This window comes from Littorina saxatilis, linkage group LG2 (assembly GCF_037325665.1).
Source record: "Littorina saxatilis isolate snail1 linkage group LG2, US_GU_Lsax_2.0, whole genome shotgun sequence".
Lineage (NCBI taxonomy): Eukaryota > Metazoa > Mollusca > Gastropoda > Littorinimorpha > Littorinidae > Littorina > Littorina saxatilis.
Genome location: NC_090246.1, coordinates 53,013,655 through 53,027,261, shown reverse-complemented (window position 1 = coordinate 53,027,261; position 13,607 = coordinate 53,013,655). Strand labels below are relative to the sequence as shown.

Below are 13,607 nucleotides of genomic sequence, written 5' to 3'. Positions count from 1 at the left end.
CATTACTGTTTCACAAAGCAATGTTACTGTAATGTCAGTGAGTCATTACACCTTTCATACTGTCCAAATCAGCTGTCTTCACATGTTACCGTCTGCATGCGCATATTTACTCGGTAGGTTGCAACAACATTTTTACTGGTTAATATGACCCTTCGAAGCTAGGTTATTTCCAATGGACGCCTCAAGCAGAATTTTGTCCACAATCCTGTAACAGAAACCTACCACCACAGTCTTTTTGAAGAGCCAGGGTGGCGAATTCTCGGCCTCACTGTCGTCGTCAATCTCCTGAGGTCTCATGGGCTGGCAGGTCAGTGTGTGATAGTACAACCTGTAAAATGGAGCATTGTTTATTTCTTTTGGAAAGTATCATGCAGCACATAAGGTGTGCTATTCTACAGTTACATGTACTTCAATGAAGAGTCCTTGACTCCAGAAATATTGACTGTGGAAAGCCATGAAAGATAAGTGATCATTCTGGACAGCAACTTTCCTGTAAGTGTAACACCTAGCTGTACAGAGAGTGACGCTGTGATACTTGATTAAACCTAAATCCCTACTGCATGGCTCTTAACAGATACCAGATTTTTTTCAAATAATGGTGTTTCAGAAGTTGTGTCAGATACTACAATCAGAAGTTACCGGAGGTCACGTCAAAGAGGTTTTTAGTCATCATCCTTTTTTTCAGATCCACAGAAGCTTAATAAGGCAGTGCTTCAGCACTGTACAAACCAAATACTGAGACCATAACTCTGGAAAAGAAATTCTCCATGTAACAGATCTTATCTTACCTATTGTGACCCTGTACTATTTGACGGTTGATTGTTCCATCTGTCTCTGGCTCCAGAAACTCGGTCAAAGATGCCCCTGGTCGCTTTGGTCTAGGGAACAAACTCACGAGGAAATTACCATGAAAACCAAGCAAATCATGACTCAAAGAAGTCAGCGCAAGATAGCTACAGCAGCCTGCAATAATTTTCTTTCAGCTCCATATACTACCGATAGATCAGATGAAAACACAAAACACAGTTAAGTCTTTTCCTAGAAAAAAAGCTTCACTTCAAGCTTACAATCACAAACTGCTCCTTTATTCATTTTTTTTTTTAACCAATGCAAAAGTATGGCACAGTATCCACAAGTACACACCTATCAAAATACAGCAACATTAAAAGTTGCACAGCATGCAACACACTTCATAATTTACCTGTTAAACGTAACTTTTATTTCACTACATGCAATAATATCAACGACAGAACCCACTAACAGCTATTGTGTTTTCAGCGTAGCAATAGGGTCCGATATTTAGACGAGACAAGTATAATGCCGACGAGTCGAAGACGAGTCGCATTATACTTGTTCGAGTCTAAATATCGGACCCTATTGCTACGCTGAAAATACAATAGCGATTATATAGCTGTTCTGACCTTGATTTGTTGTTCCAAACTTACAAAATGACATTTTTGTGTCGATGCGTTGATCTCAGGTTTTGATAGCAGACGCCGTTTCTTATGCGCATTAGTTTTGCGCAGGCGCCACACTGACTTTGGAAAAAAACCTCGATTTGACAACACAGCTGTTAACCAGCTTTTTATTAGTTCATTCGTATACAGCCAAAAGAAGTTTGAGTTTTTTAAATTTTGAACAAGACTACTTATGAAGAAGACCAAAACAAAACTAGAAACAACTGAAGAACTAGGATGCAACAAGGGGGAGGAGAAGAGAACAGCTAATCCGTACAACGCGAGCAGACGGCAGCGACGTTTTCAGTTTGGGTGAATGGCATTTATGCTTGTCTCGTCATGAAGCGAATTTTTCAACCTCAGTTATAAACGACTACATGAATGTTAGTGCCATGGGTTGTACATCAATAATTTAGAGGGGAAGTGGGGTATTTAGTGTGGAGTTACGAGATAAGAAAAGTCGAATGCAAAAGTTTGCGTCAGTCGGCAACTGGCACACAAAAACGGCTGTTCCGTTTTACTCCCCTGTTTCTACTACATCTTTTGACTTTGGGCATTTTGTGGTGTTTAGGGACAGAAAATAATTGGTTTAGTCCTGTTTCATCGGGAAGTTAGCAGAAAAGGGTATGCTATCGACATTTGTAAAGCTGAAAAACATTCCCGAGAAAAATTTCAAGTTGTCAGTGTATGCTGTTGTCGATTCAGTGAAACATCGTGTGGTACAGATGGGTAAACCGGAACCATGCGTCTTTGTTATTGCCAATATGCTTTTGGATATTGGCAAAAATGGCCGACTTCCGTAGCATTATGCTTTGATGATCGGAAGAGACCATCCAATCACAGCCCCCGAATTCCCCCACAAGTCCATCAGAATAGCTATATAGCCTTTTATTACCAAGTCAGTGCCCCATATGGCTTTTTGACCAATCAGGACGGATTCTAGGTGACCCTCTAAATGTTATAACGTTCAGCCAGGGACCCTTTTTGTTTATCAAGCTAAAAATGAACAAGACAAAGTAAAAATTTAAATCAGCAATATCAGTGTGATTTATTCTAAAGAATGACACTTCAAATGCTGTCAGATAATACTCTCTTTATCTAAAAAAAATACCGAAAAGCGAGTTTTGTCGGTGGGTGCTTTACGGAACAGCGAGGCACCGCCCATCCTCTGAGTGTGCAATGCCGACTCGCTCACTTGAAATCTAAATTATCAAAGTTCGGAAAAATCAAGTGAAATTGGGTCACTCGCTTTACGTCAGATGTATCTTTACGTCATTTCCCATCCGTCTGGAGTCGCTTCTCAATCTGTCGCTCTCTGTTCAACAAGAAAAAGCGAAGCAACCGAAACGCATGTTCAACATGGTTTGTTGTGTGTCAAACGCATCATAGTTTGACCTGTGAATATTCATCACGTAAGGTGTGTTACTCTGATTGGCTGACCCAGGTCATGAGAATTCTTTGACTGACAGGCATAATCAGATAGGAGCGCTCCAGTTCCCATTGCGGCTGTTCTGTCTAATTCGAGTGGTCGCTTCGAAATTTCTTTTGGTCGAATTAAACGGTAATAAAACCGTTATTTCTAATATGCTGACTGTTAGCAAATGATAACAGACATGTCTCACAAACGATATCAGCATTCGCCTAAAAGGCTCATGCTTGATATCTTTTCAGTCTCGACATGTCTGTTATCATTTGCTAACAGTCAGCATATTAGAAATAACCAAACACTGTACATGAGGAAGACGTGGAACTTGCGAAGAAAATGCGAAAAAGTGTTTGTGGGTTATCGTCCCTAGTTACATGCTGGCGGCGAAAACAAAATGGCGGATCGCGTAGGTACCGATCGCGTGCGAGGTGGTGGTAAATTGTGCTCGGCTTTTTGTTGCAAGAACGCCCGTTACAAACAGAGCTGCTTCGGGAACACTTTCCACAAGTTCCCTAAAGAAGAAAAAAGGTGGGTTGTGCAGTGATTATTTCATCAGGTTTACCTTCTTCAGAATGAGAATGCAATGGCTCGAGTCAACTCACTCAGTAGACTACAGCGTCAGCGAGTACTCAACTGTGATCGAGTGTGAGTCAGCAGTCAGTACAAAACAACCCGTGGGCATATTTGCCGAATACTTTATCAAACCTTGCTTACGGGAAAACTACAGTACAAAAGTACATCACTCATCCGTTTTGCGTTCAGGCAGAGCGTTAGATTTAGACTGAAGATCTGATTTAGCTTTTTTTGTCTTTCCTTTTTGCTTAGTTTAACAATAACATTGTTGTTTTTATTGTCAAACTAGGTGCAGAATATGGATGCAATTCACAAGCGAGAGGACTTTGAAAAGCTGCAGCCAGCTGATGTTCAAGGTCTCAAGCTTTGTACTGATCACTTTGAGGCCAACCAGTAAAACAATCCTGCAGAGAGGATCACTTGTGTGGAATGCTGTCCCGACATTGTTTGCAGTGCCCAATCCACCACCGAAGGTTATTTATTTATTGGTTTTAGGTTTTTGCAAACCAAAGAAGCACACTATTAAATGCAGGTTGAGTAATGACAAGTTTGAGGCAGATAAGAATTGAAAAAAACAGCATTGTTCCCATCAAATAATGCCTGTTTGCATTTAGCGCAAAAAAATTATAAGGCCAACAAAAAAAAGTTACTTATTTTGGATCGACGTCTTGATTATGATGATATGATGAACTTATTTTGCAAAAAAACAGCCCCAAATGGCAAAAAAAAAGTATAGCGTCGGCGTCAACAACAAAAAAGTTGTATGTTTCTGGTCACCTGACCCTACCTATGTTTTCCCGACGACCCTAGACTTTTTTTTTTGCATTTTCAAAAATAAAAGGGGTATTCGAAAATCAATTGTTTTCCTGTTTTTCAACAAAATAAGTTAAAAAGATGGTTTAAAAAAAAAAGTTTAGAAAAAAAATCTGCACCTTTAGTCATGTTAGGCCACAAAAAAGTCTGTTTAAGGTAACATAGGCCCCCCAAAAATAGCGTCGGTAGGTCGGCTTTTTATTTTTGTATTTTAGCCATCTGAATATTTTAATTTTATTTTTTAATGCCCCCAAAAAGTCTAGGGCCGGTGGGAAAAAAATAGGGTCGGTCCGGATACCGTAAACAGATTATTTTTTGTTTTGCCTTACCAGAAACATACACTTTTTTGTGTGGCCTAAGACCAATGCCATGAAATTGGGAGAATTGTTTCATTGTGACTGGGCGTTGGTTGTGAGTTTGTCAGTTAAAGAGCTGTGCATTTGCAGGTTGCTAGTGGGAGGAAGCCACCATCGCAAAGGGTAGCTACAAATGAAGCCAGCACCGACCTGTCGCCTGATGCACAAATTGTTCAACCAGGTAAGAGATTTTTAACCATGTAGAACACCCTGACATCAAAAAATGTTTAAACCCATCCATTACAAGTTGATAATTGCTGTATAGGGTGACGGGTGCTGTGGCGGGGTGGTAAGACGTCGGTCTATTAACTCGGAAGGTCGAGGGTTCGAATCCCGGTCGCGGCCACCTGGTGGGTTAAGTGCGGAGATGTTTCCGATCTCCCAGGTCAACTTATGTGCAGACCTGCTAGTGACTTATCCCCCTTCATGTGTACACGCAAGCACAAGACCAAGTACGCACGAAAAAGATCCTGTAATCCATGTCAGAGTTCGGTGGGTTTTAGAAACACAAAAATACCCCGCATGCTTCCTCCGAAAGCGGCGTATGGCTGCCTAAATGGCGGGGTAAAAACGGTCATACACGTAAAATTCCACTTGTGCAAAAAAAATGAGTGCACGTGGGAGTTTCAGCCCACGAACGCAGAAGAAGAAGAAGAAGCTGTATAGGGCAGATGCATGGATGGATGAAATTGTACCTGTAGTTCCCACACGTAAAGATGGGAAACATATCCTGTTAGAGGCATGGTGTAACAAGAAACAATTAAGTGGCTCTATTCCCATCTCCCCCCCCCCCCCCCCCCCCATTCCCCGTCGCGATATAAGCTTCGTGGTTGAAAACGACGTTAAACACCAAATAAAGAAAGAAAGAAAGAGGCATGGTGTGTGAGGAGTTTACCTGATACTGTTGTCCTAATCAATCAATCAATCAATCAATATGAAGCTTATATAGCGCGTATTCCGTGGGTACAGTTCTAATGGCCTCACCCATTCAGTACCAAACAAGGTCAATTCCATCATTGTTCCACATCGTATCCATAGTTGCTAATACACTTCATTTCTGGCCTGCCTTCCTACGCTATTGTTTATTTTCATTTTGTGATTTAATTACACGTGTTTTAATTTCTTCCAGGTTGTAACTTGTTATGGTTATGTTATTTTATGTGTGTTTTGTGTGTGTGTTTTCTTTTTTAGATGACATTCAGGCGATCCTGGAGGACATAGGATGTAAAGCATCAAAGTCGTCATCCTCCCCATCCCCTCGTGAAGCGGAACTTCGGCAGAAGGTCAACAAACTGAGGAGCAAGGTTTTCCGATTAGAAAAGAAAACGATGGAACCCCGTGTAAAACGAGCGAGTAAATTAGCCAAGCCTCCCAAGAAAGACTTTGTAATAGAACAGTTGTCTCATATATTATCAGGCGAGGCGAGCTATTTTGCCATTTATGCCTGTTACATATTTACCGTTTATCTGCTGCTGTGTCCAATCCTGGCAGAGACGGGAACGCATGTTACCAAGGAGCCGAAGGAGAGTCAATGAGATGAGAGAATGTGATTAACAATTGCCAACTCTCTCCGTACAAAGAGGGTCCAAAATTGTATCAAAATACAGATGGTAGGGAATTCAAAATAAAAAAAGACAATAGACAAAACATGTACTTCGGCTCATAGAGCCTTCTTTAATTTTTGACTCATTAAGTCCATGCTCCGAGAGTCCTTTTTATATTTAGTCAAGTTTTGACTAAATATTTTAACATCGAGGGGGAATCGAAACGAGGGTCGTGGTGTATGTGCGTGTGTGCGTGTGTGCGTGTGTGTGTGTGTCTGTGTGTGTGTGTAGAGCGATTCAGACTAAACTACTGGACCGATCTTTATGAAATTTGACATGAGAGTTCCTGGGTATGAAATCCCCGAACGTTTTTTTCATTTTTTTGATAAATGTCTTTGATGACGTCATATCCGGCTTTTCGTGAAAGTTGAGGCGGCACTGTCACGCCCTCATTTTTCAACCAAATTGGTTGAAATTTTGGTCAAGTAATGTTCGACGAAGCCCGGACTTCGGTATTGCATTTCAGCTTGGTGGCTTAAAAATTAATTAATGACTTTGGTCATTAAAAATCTGAAAATTGTAAAAAAAATTAAAAATTTATAAAACGATCCAAATTTACGTTTATCTTATTTTCCATCATTTGCTGATTCCAAAAACATATAAATATGTTATATTCGGATTAAAAACAAGCTCTGAAAATTAAATATATAAAAATTATTATCAAAATTAAATTGTCCAAATCAATTTAAAAACACTTTCATCTTATTCCTTGTCGGTTCCTGATTTCAAAAACATATAGATATGATATGTTTGGATTAAAAACACGCTCAGAAAGTTAAAACAAAGAGAGGTACAGAAAAGCGTGCTATCCTTCTTAGCGCAACTACTACCCCGCTCTTCTTGTCAATTTCACTGCCTTTGCCATGAGCGGTGGACTGACGATGCTACGAGTATACGGTCTTGCTGAAAAATGGCAGCTACTTGACTAAATATTGTATTTTCGCCTTACGCGACTTGTTTTAATTTTGAATTGCCTACCATCTATATTTTTATACATTTTCAAAAAGATTCAAGTCACCTTCCGTTATTCTTGAACTTGGCTATCCCAGCCTTACCTCAACATTCGATATTCCTGTGATATTTTTGACGTAAAATCAATTTTTATTGTAAAACTCTTCGGCAAGAGGATTGGTCCAAGCAAACAAATAATAAACTTGTTTACAAAAACTGTATACATGTATTTTGTTAATACCCCAAAAATTGTATAGTATATACAAGATTTTTACTGATATTTCCGATCAATTGCCTATGGTTTTATTTACCTAAAAGATTCAAACGTCACACCTATGACTCATGGCTATTTTTAAGGGGGGAGTAGCATCCCTGGTGTGTTGTTTGTGATACATGTACCTTTTAGTCTGTTCACAGTAACATAGGCACACAAAAAGAGGGTCGGTAGGTCGGCTTTTCTTAATTTTTTTTTATAACCATCTTTTTAAATTATTTTGCAAAAAAACAGGAACAAAATTGATTTTTTTTCTTTCTTTTTCTCCAAATGCCAAAAAAAAAAGTCTAGGGTTGGCGGGGAAAAAATAGGGTTGGTCGGGATACCGTAAACAGACTATTTTGCTTTTTTGCCTAAGCAATGACTAACAAACTTTCTTTAGGGTCTGACATTGTATATATTATACAATTTTTGGGGTATTAACTAAATACATGTATACAGTTTTCGATTCCTTTTATACTTTTTCACAAATTAGCCCCCCCCCCCCCCTTTTTTTTTTTGTAGTCTGCCCTGGGGGCGGGAGGTCTCCTAATTTCGGTTTCTAGGGTCACCTTATGCTTCCCCATGAGCTGAGAACTTAATTAAAATGGGCCTCGATTTTTTTATTTGTATTTTGTAATTGTGCCTTTGTCCAGTCACATGATTTCACTTTGTACTTAAAAACTTGGCACTGTCATCATTTATTGCTATTTATTGTTCAGTTGTTCAGTATTTATTGCTATTGGGCATCAGTTGTTCAGTTGCCCTCTTTCGAATGAGCCATGCATGCATTATGGATGTGTTTAGCGAATTGGGATATCCAAAGCAATGTAAAAGAAGAAACAATGTGAAGCAAACATATAGCACCAAATAAAATAACCGAATCAGAATGGAAACTTCTTCAGTGTATGTGTGTGTGTGTGTGTGTGTGTGTTTGCTGTTTTAAATACCGAAAATGTGAAAATAAAGCAAGTCACAGCATGAGAAAGATCGACTGTACTAGTCATGACAAAGCAGGAGACAGCCTGATCAGCATGTAGAAAAGGGGAATAACTCGTATTTAGCCATTCTCATTTCTAAGCATGCCCAATGAGGAAGTTATCCTTCTTCCCATTGTAGTTTCTTTGAAATAACTCATAATAACGCACACACAGATGTGCCAGATTTAAAAGACTACCAACCTGTACACGATGACATGAGTGACTGGAGATCGTCGCACGGGGCCCAGACGACTGAAGGCATAACCAATATGTGAGTGGACATCTTGGGGATTCCCAATGTATGAACCGTCATACATGTCGTTCACGGTCACTTCAATCTGTCCACCTTTCTGCTGAGGCTGTGTATGAGCAAGACAGAAATTTATTAAGAACTGATTCAATTCATATGACAGAGAAAATCACACAGTAAGCCTCCAAGCAAAGATTAAATATAATGATACAATGACCCACACAACATTGAACAACAAAACATTCCTGTGGACATCACTGTGCTTTCAGTTCAAATAAACCAATTTGCGTTGATTCTGCAGTATGAGCTACCTTACAAGTTTTCCATTGTGTACCAAGACACAAACCATGACAGACATAATAATCCATATTAATTCAGAGGTTCAAAACTCAAAAGCAATAAAACACACACACACACACACAGTAAATTCATTCAACCGTCAGAAAGAGGGTTAAAAAAAGAAGTCTCCCATACCACATAAATAAAGTTAAAGCGTGGATGAGAAAGCCTGAGGTGTTTGAGGAGACCGAAGAGAGTGGGGCATAGCAGAGAGCACCATGGACACCTCAGGTCCTCCCTCACTTCCGTCTGTTGCCGCATCAGTTCTCCGTTGCCGTACTGAAAGACGTACTGCAGCTTGAGGCGTTTGCGAGGCGTTGACTGGTTGGCCTCACGAAGCTTACTGGCCTTGGTACCTGCGTTGACAGATTCATCTGAGTGCAAACGAATTAGCACAATACTGGACAACTTTGCATCCCGTTACAAACAAAACATACTTTTTGTCCTGTTACATTTTAATGCAAAATGTACTTTTTACAAGTAAAATGACTATTTCTAAGAATACTCACCTCAATTTAACTATTAGGAGTTACCTTACTTACGAGTGGCTAATTCCACGGTAACTGACATGACATTTTTACTCCACTTTCGGGTAAAAATATTTGTATACTGGCTGAAATAAATGCAATATCAACAAAATTGGCTTTGTTTGCAACTGTAGACACATAAATGGCTCTGTGAAAAATAAGAAAACCAGAATTTTTTTTTAACAAATTAGTGGGATTTGCTCCTTTATTTTGGTAACTGACGTGACGCAGAAAACGCAACAACAAAAAAGGACAAAAATCAAGTTCCAAACTTTCTGAATTGAACACCAGCAAAGCAACAAATAACATATAATTGAATAGTTTATTCATCAAACTAAAAGAAACAACAATTGGTATTCCCTCAAAATCAAATGTTCACTACTTATTCAACAAAAAGCTAGACCTACCCTGGTAACTGACATGATGAGGGTGGGTGGGTAACTGACATGACAATATTAAGAAAACTAGTAAAAAAAATTCTGAATGATGCCATATTCATCCATGGTTTATAAAACCCTTAAAATATTAATATTCTCAACTAAAAGTAACAGTAACTGTATTTTTTTTAGAACATGTATAGTCTGTTTTGACAATGCTAATGAACCAAACACATACAAATTAATTGCATGATAATAAGAAGTAACCTGTCTTTAAAACAAAATTGCAGGCTAAACTTCTATTCTACATACAAATTGAGTGGTTATTTTAAACAGAAAACAATGAAAAGTTTGCGCAGTTTTCTTTGAGTGATTGTGTTTTTTGCTTGTTCTTGCTTTTTGCGCCTTGGAGTGAGTTGGAGACCACTTAGATCTGCACTTAGATCTGCTTTTAGACTGTTGTTCCCCGTTTTTCCCCGCATTTCGGCTTTTTTTTCTTCGGACATTCTCTCCCTGTACCGCTTTATTTTTGTTCTCGGTGACATCACCATGGCTAGTAATAAATAAAAACAAATAATAATAAAAAATATTTTTGTTGATTGGTTTGTTACTGTTAGCAAGTAAAAACAGTCTTGAAAACAAGGATTTTTTTTTTATTAACTCCTATTTCTTAGCTAAGAAAAGCTATGTTAAAAAAAGTCAGCTTCAAGCCTGTCCAATGTATATCTGTCAAGTGCCATGTCAGTTACTTATAACTGTCATGTCAGTTACCGTCATGTCAGTTACCCTATAATATAAAAATGAGAATGAATTCATTTTTCTTTTTTATGGTATTTTAACCCCATCCTAATAAAGGCAGAGAATATGCATTACCATGATTTTAATCCATCTGATTCAAAAATTATAAAAACTTCTTCTAAACATGGTAACTGACATGACATTCAAAATCCTAAATTTTCAACCCCATTTTAGGAATCATCAAATCAATAAAATCTTTAAAAACCACTTTGGATAGATAGATCAATGAATTTTAAGAAAGCAGTAAAACAATTTTCACCTTTAGCTTTGTTTTAACTTTTAGTTGGTGTTTTGTTGAAGGAGTCTTGTAAGAAAATCTCACTACATGTGTTTTCTCAACTTTAAAATGGCCGCCTGACTAGACATGTGCACAAAGAAAAATAACTCACATATTTTATGATGGTATAGTTATTTCTCTTCATCTTAATACCAAAATTTATCCCCAAAAATCAGTTCTCAAAAATGCTGCTTTGGTTGACATTCCCATGGAGCTACCCGAGTGCTAGACTGAGAAGCGTCCTATGTTACAAGTACTAGACTGTAAACAAGGTCGCTAACTCTAGATTTCCGTCAGTATACCTTTTAGGGGAGTAGTCTCCCCTTGTCGGTAGTACCTCTCTGCGCATGTGCCAATGCCCATTATCCCCAGTTTCAATTCGAAGCTATTAAGTCAATAGGGGGGTTGGTGGGAGGGTCTCTGGTTAAATTGAGGTGAGTATTCTTAGAAATAATCATTTTACTTGTAAAAAATACATATTTCTTTCGAATACATCACCTCAATTTAACTATTAGGAGAATAGATAACAGGCTGGAGGGTTCACTTTCGATCGGTAAATCTAGTGTCACCTCACCCGACTCAGCCCATTTGTCCGGAATCCCCCCTGTAAAATCGGGGGAAGAAAAGGATAGATCATCGGACTGAGAAGCAAGAATCCCTGAGTCGGGCGAGTGGCAAGTTGCATTGTTGCCACTGTGTCAACTTGCTCCAGAAAGGAACTATCGAAAGAAAGTCCCACCTGTCAATGTAGAGCTGGTTTCTACTCGGTGGTCGTTACTATTTCCTCTGATCGCTTTGTCTTTATCAATGTTGGGTTATGGTTATGACTCGCCATTATGCGCCTTGGGCGACCCAACTCCCCAGCAACGTAAAGTTCTGCAGGCGGATCAGGTGAACGACCTAAAAAGATGAGGAATGCTCTGTGGGGCAATCAGAAAAACAATTCCTCTAATACCTTGAACTTATCACCAAGGTGCGTCTCTGCGACTGATCCTCTATTAAGGGAGATTGACAGAGTTCCCAGAGATCCTGTAGAATTCTTGTCTGAGGCACCACTTTCCATGGCTATCAAATTGTGCCAGTCGCATGAATGAATATATATTCTCTCTGAATTTACCTCTCTAATGAAGATGGTAGGCTCAGATACCAGTGCAAATTCAGGCTGACTTAGCTGTCCCTCCTGCGTGACAGGAAGTAAGCGCAAGTGCGCTCAGCAGTACGGTCACTGTCTGCACCTTTCCTGTGCCTGTCTCAATTCATGTGGGGGCTATAAGCCTACCCTTAATGGTTATAGGTATCATTTGTCCTAGAATAGCCAGTGACAGACAGCCAGCTGTATTTTCAGAAGTGAGGGCTGCTCGTGTGGTATGCCGGTTCGAGGCTGCACCAGTTCTCCTCTTACGAGGGAGAGAGGAACTGGTGGGCCGTGGGCGAGCCTCAGAAGGTCCGGGAACCAAGCTTGGGACGGCCACAGAGGGGCGACCAGCAGAAGTTCCGGACCCTCCATTTCCGCCTTCCGAATTACTCGGCCGAGTAACTGGAAGGGAGGAAAGGCATAGGCCTGTAGCCCTGTCCAGGGAAAGGCCAATGCATCCGTCTGCCAAGCCTCGGGATCCGGGAATGGCGAGACGAAAATCGGCAGCCTCTTCGAGAAACGGGTGGCAAAGAGATCCACCAGAGGCTTTGGGACGAGGGCCCAAAGACGAAGCAGTGCCCCATGAGTGATCGTCCACTCTGATTGAAGCACTTTGTCGGAGCGACTGAGCGCATCCGCCAAAGTGTTCAAGCTCCCCGGGAGGTACCTGGCTGTGAGAGTGATCTGGTGTTGCCAGCACCTAATCAGAATCTCGCAGGTCCTGCCCGAGAGAGATGGGGACCGCGACCCTCCCTGCTTGTTCAGATAAGTTGCCACAGTCGTGTTGTCTGTGAAAAGACGAACATGCTTGGCGTGAAGGGAGGGTCGAAACTCCGCCAGAGCCAGGGCCACAGCCTCCAGCTCCAGCAAGTTTATGTGCCAACAGCTCTGCTCTGCCGACCACAGGCCCGACGCTGTCAGTCGGTCTGTGTGTGCCCCCCACCCCGACAGAGACGCGTCTGTGAAGAGGTCTATTTCCGGGGGGGGGGGGGGCAAGGCGATCGGCACGCCCCTGCAGACTCAGTCCGTGTCCAACCACGGAAGGGTCGCTGACTGGAACCATCCCTGGAGAGGGACGAGGACGTTCCAGTCCACACAGGGAGAGTCCACGTACGGTTTCAGGGCAAGCTGAAAAGGACGCTTGTGAACTCTGCCCAGGGGCACCAAGAGAGCCATGGACTCCATCTGCCCCAAGATGGAGACTAGAGTCCGGAGGGAAGCCCGCAGGAGAAGCAAAGTGGAGCGAATGAGAGCTTGGAGCTTGTCCACCCTTCTCTGAGAAGGCTGGACAGTCCAAGGAACCGTGCTGAAAGACATGATCACATCCCCAAGTAAGTGAATGTCTGTGACGGGATCAACTCCGACTTTGTTCGGTTGACCCAGAAGCCCAACAAGTTGGCTTGACGGAGAACCGAAAGAGTATGACTCGAGCAACCTGTCTGGCTTTGGTTCATGATGAGCCAATCGTCCAGATATGCTCGGAGTCGAATA

At 40.9% G+C, this 13,607-nt stretch overlaps 1 protein-coding gene and 1 long non-coding RNA gene across 3 annotated transcripts in view; one reads left to right on the top strand and one right to left on the bottom strand.

The window, feature by feature from the left end:
- LOC138959224 (polycomb protein suz12-like) overlaps positions 1-13,607 on the bottom strand; it is a 40,940-nt gene that overhangs the window by 8,178 nt on the left and 19,155 nt on the right. For both annotated transcript variants that reach the window (XM_070330617.1, XM_070330619.1), the window contains exons 10-13: positions 9,138-9,358; positions 8,615-8,772; positions 789-878; positions 223-328 (exon numbers count right to left, since the gene is read on the bottom strand). In XM_070330617.1, coding sequence (XP_070186718.1) covers positions 223-328; positions 789-878; positions 8,615-8,772; positions 9,138-9,358 — 575 coding nt within the window. The remainder of the gene's footprint in view (positions 1-222; positions 329-788; positions 879-8,614; positions 8,773-9,137; positions 9,359-13,607) is intronic.
- Positions 3,183-7,813, top strand: LOC138959225 (uncharacterized). Its single transcript, XR_011453665.1, has 3 exons — positions 3,183-3,929; positions 4,716-4,806; positions 5,817-7,813. It is a non-coding gene; the product is annotated as an uncharacterized lncRNA (long non-coding RNA).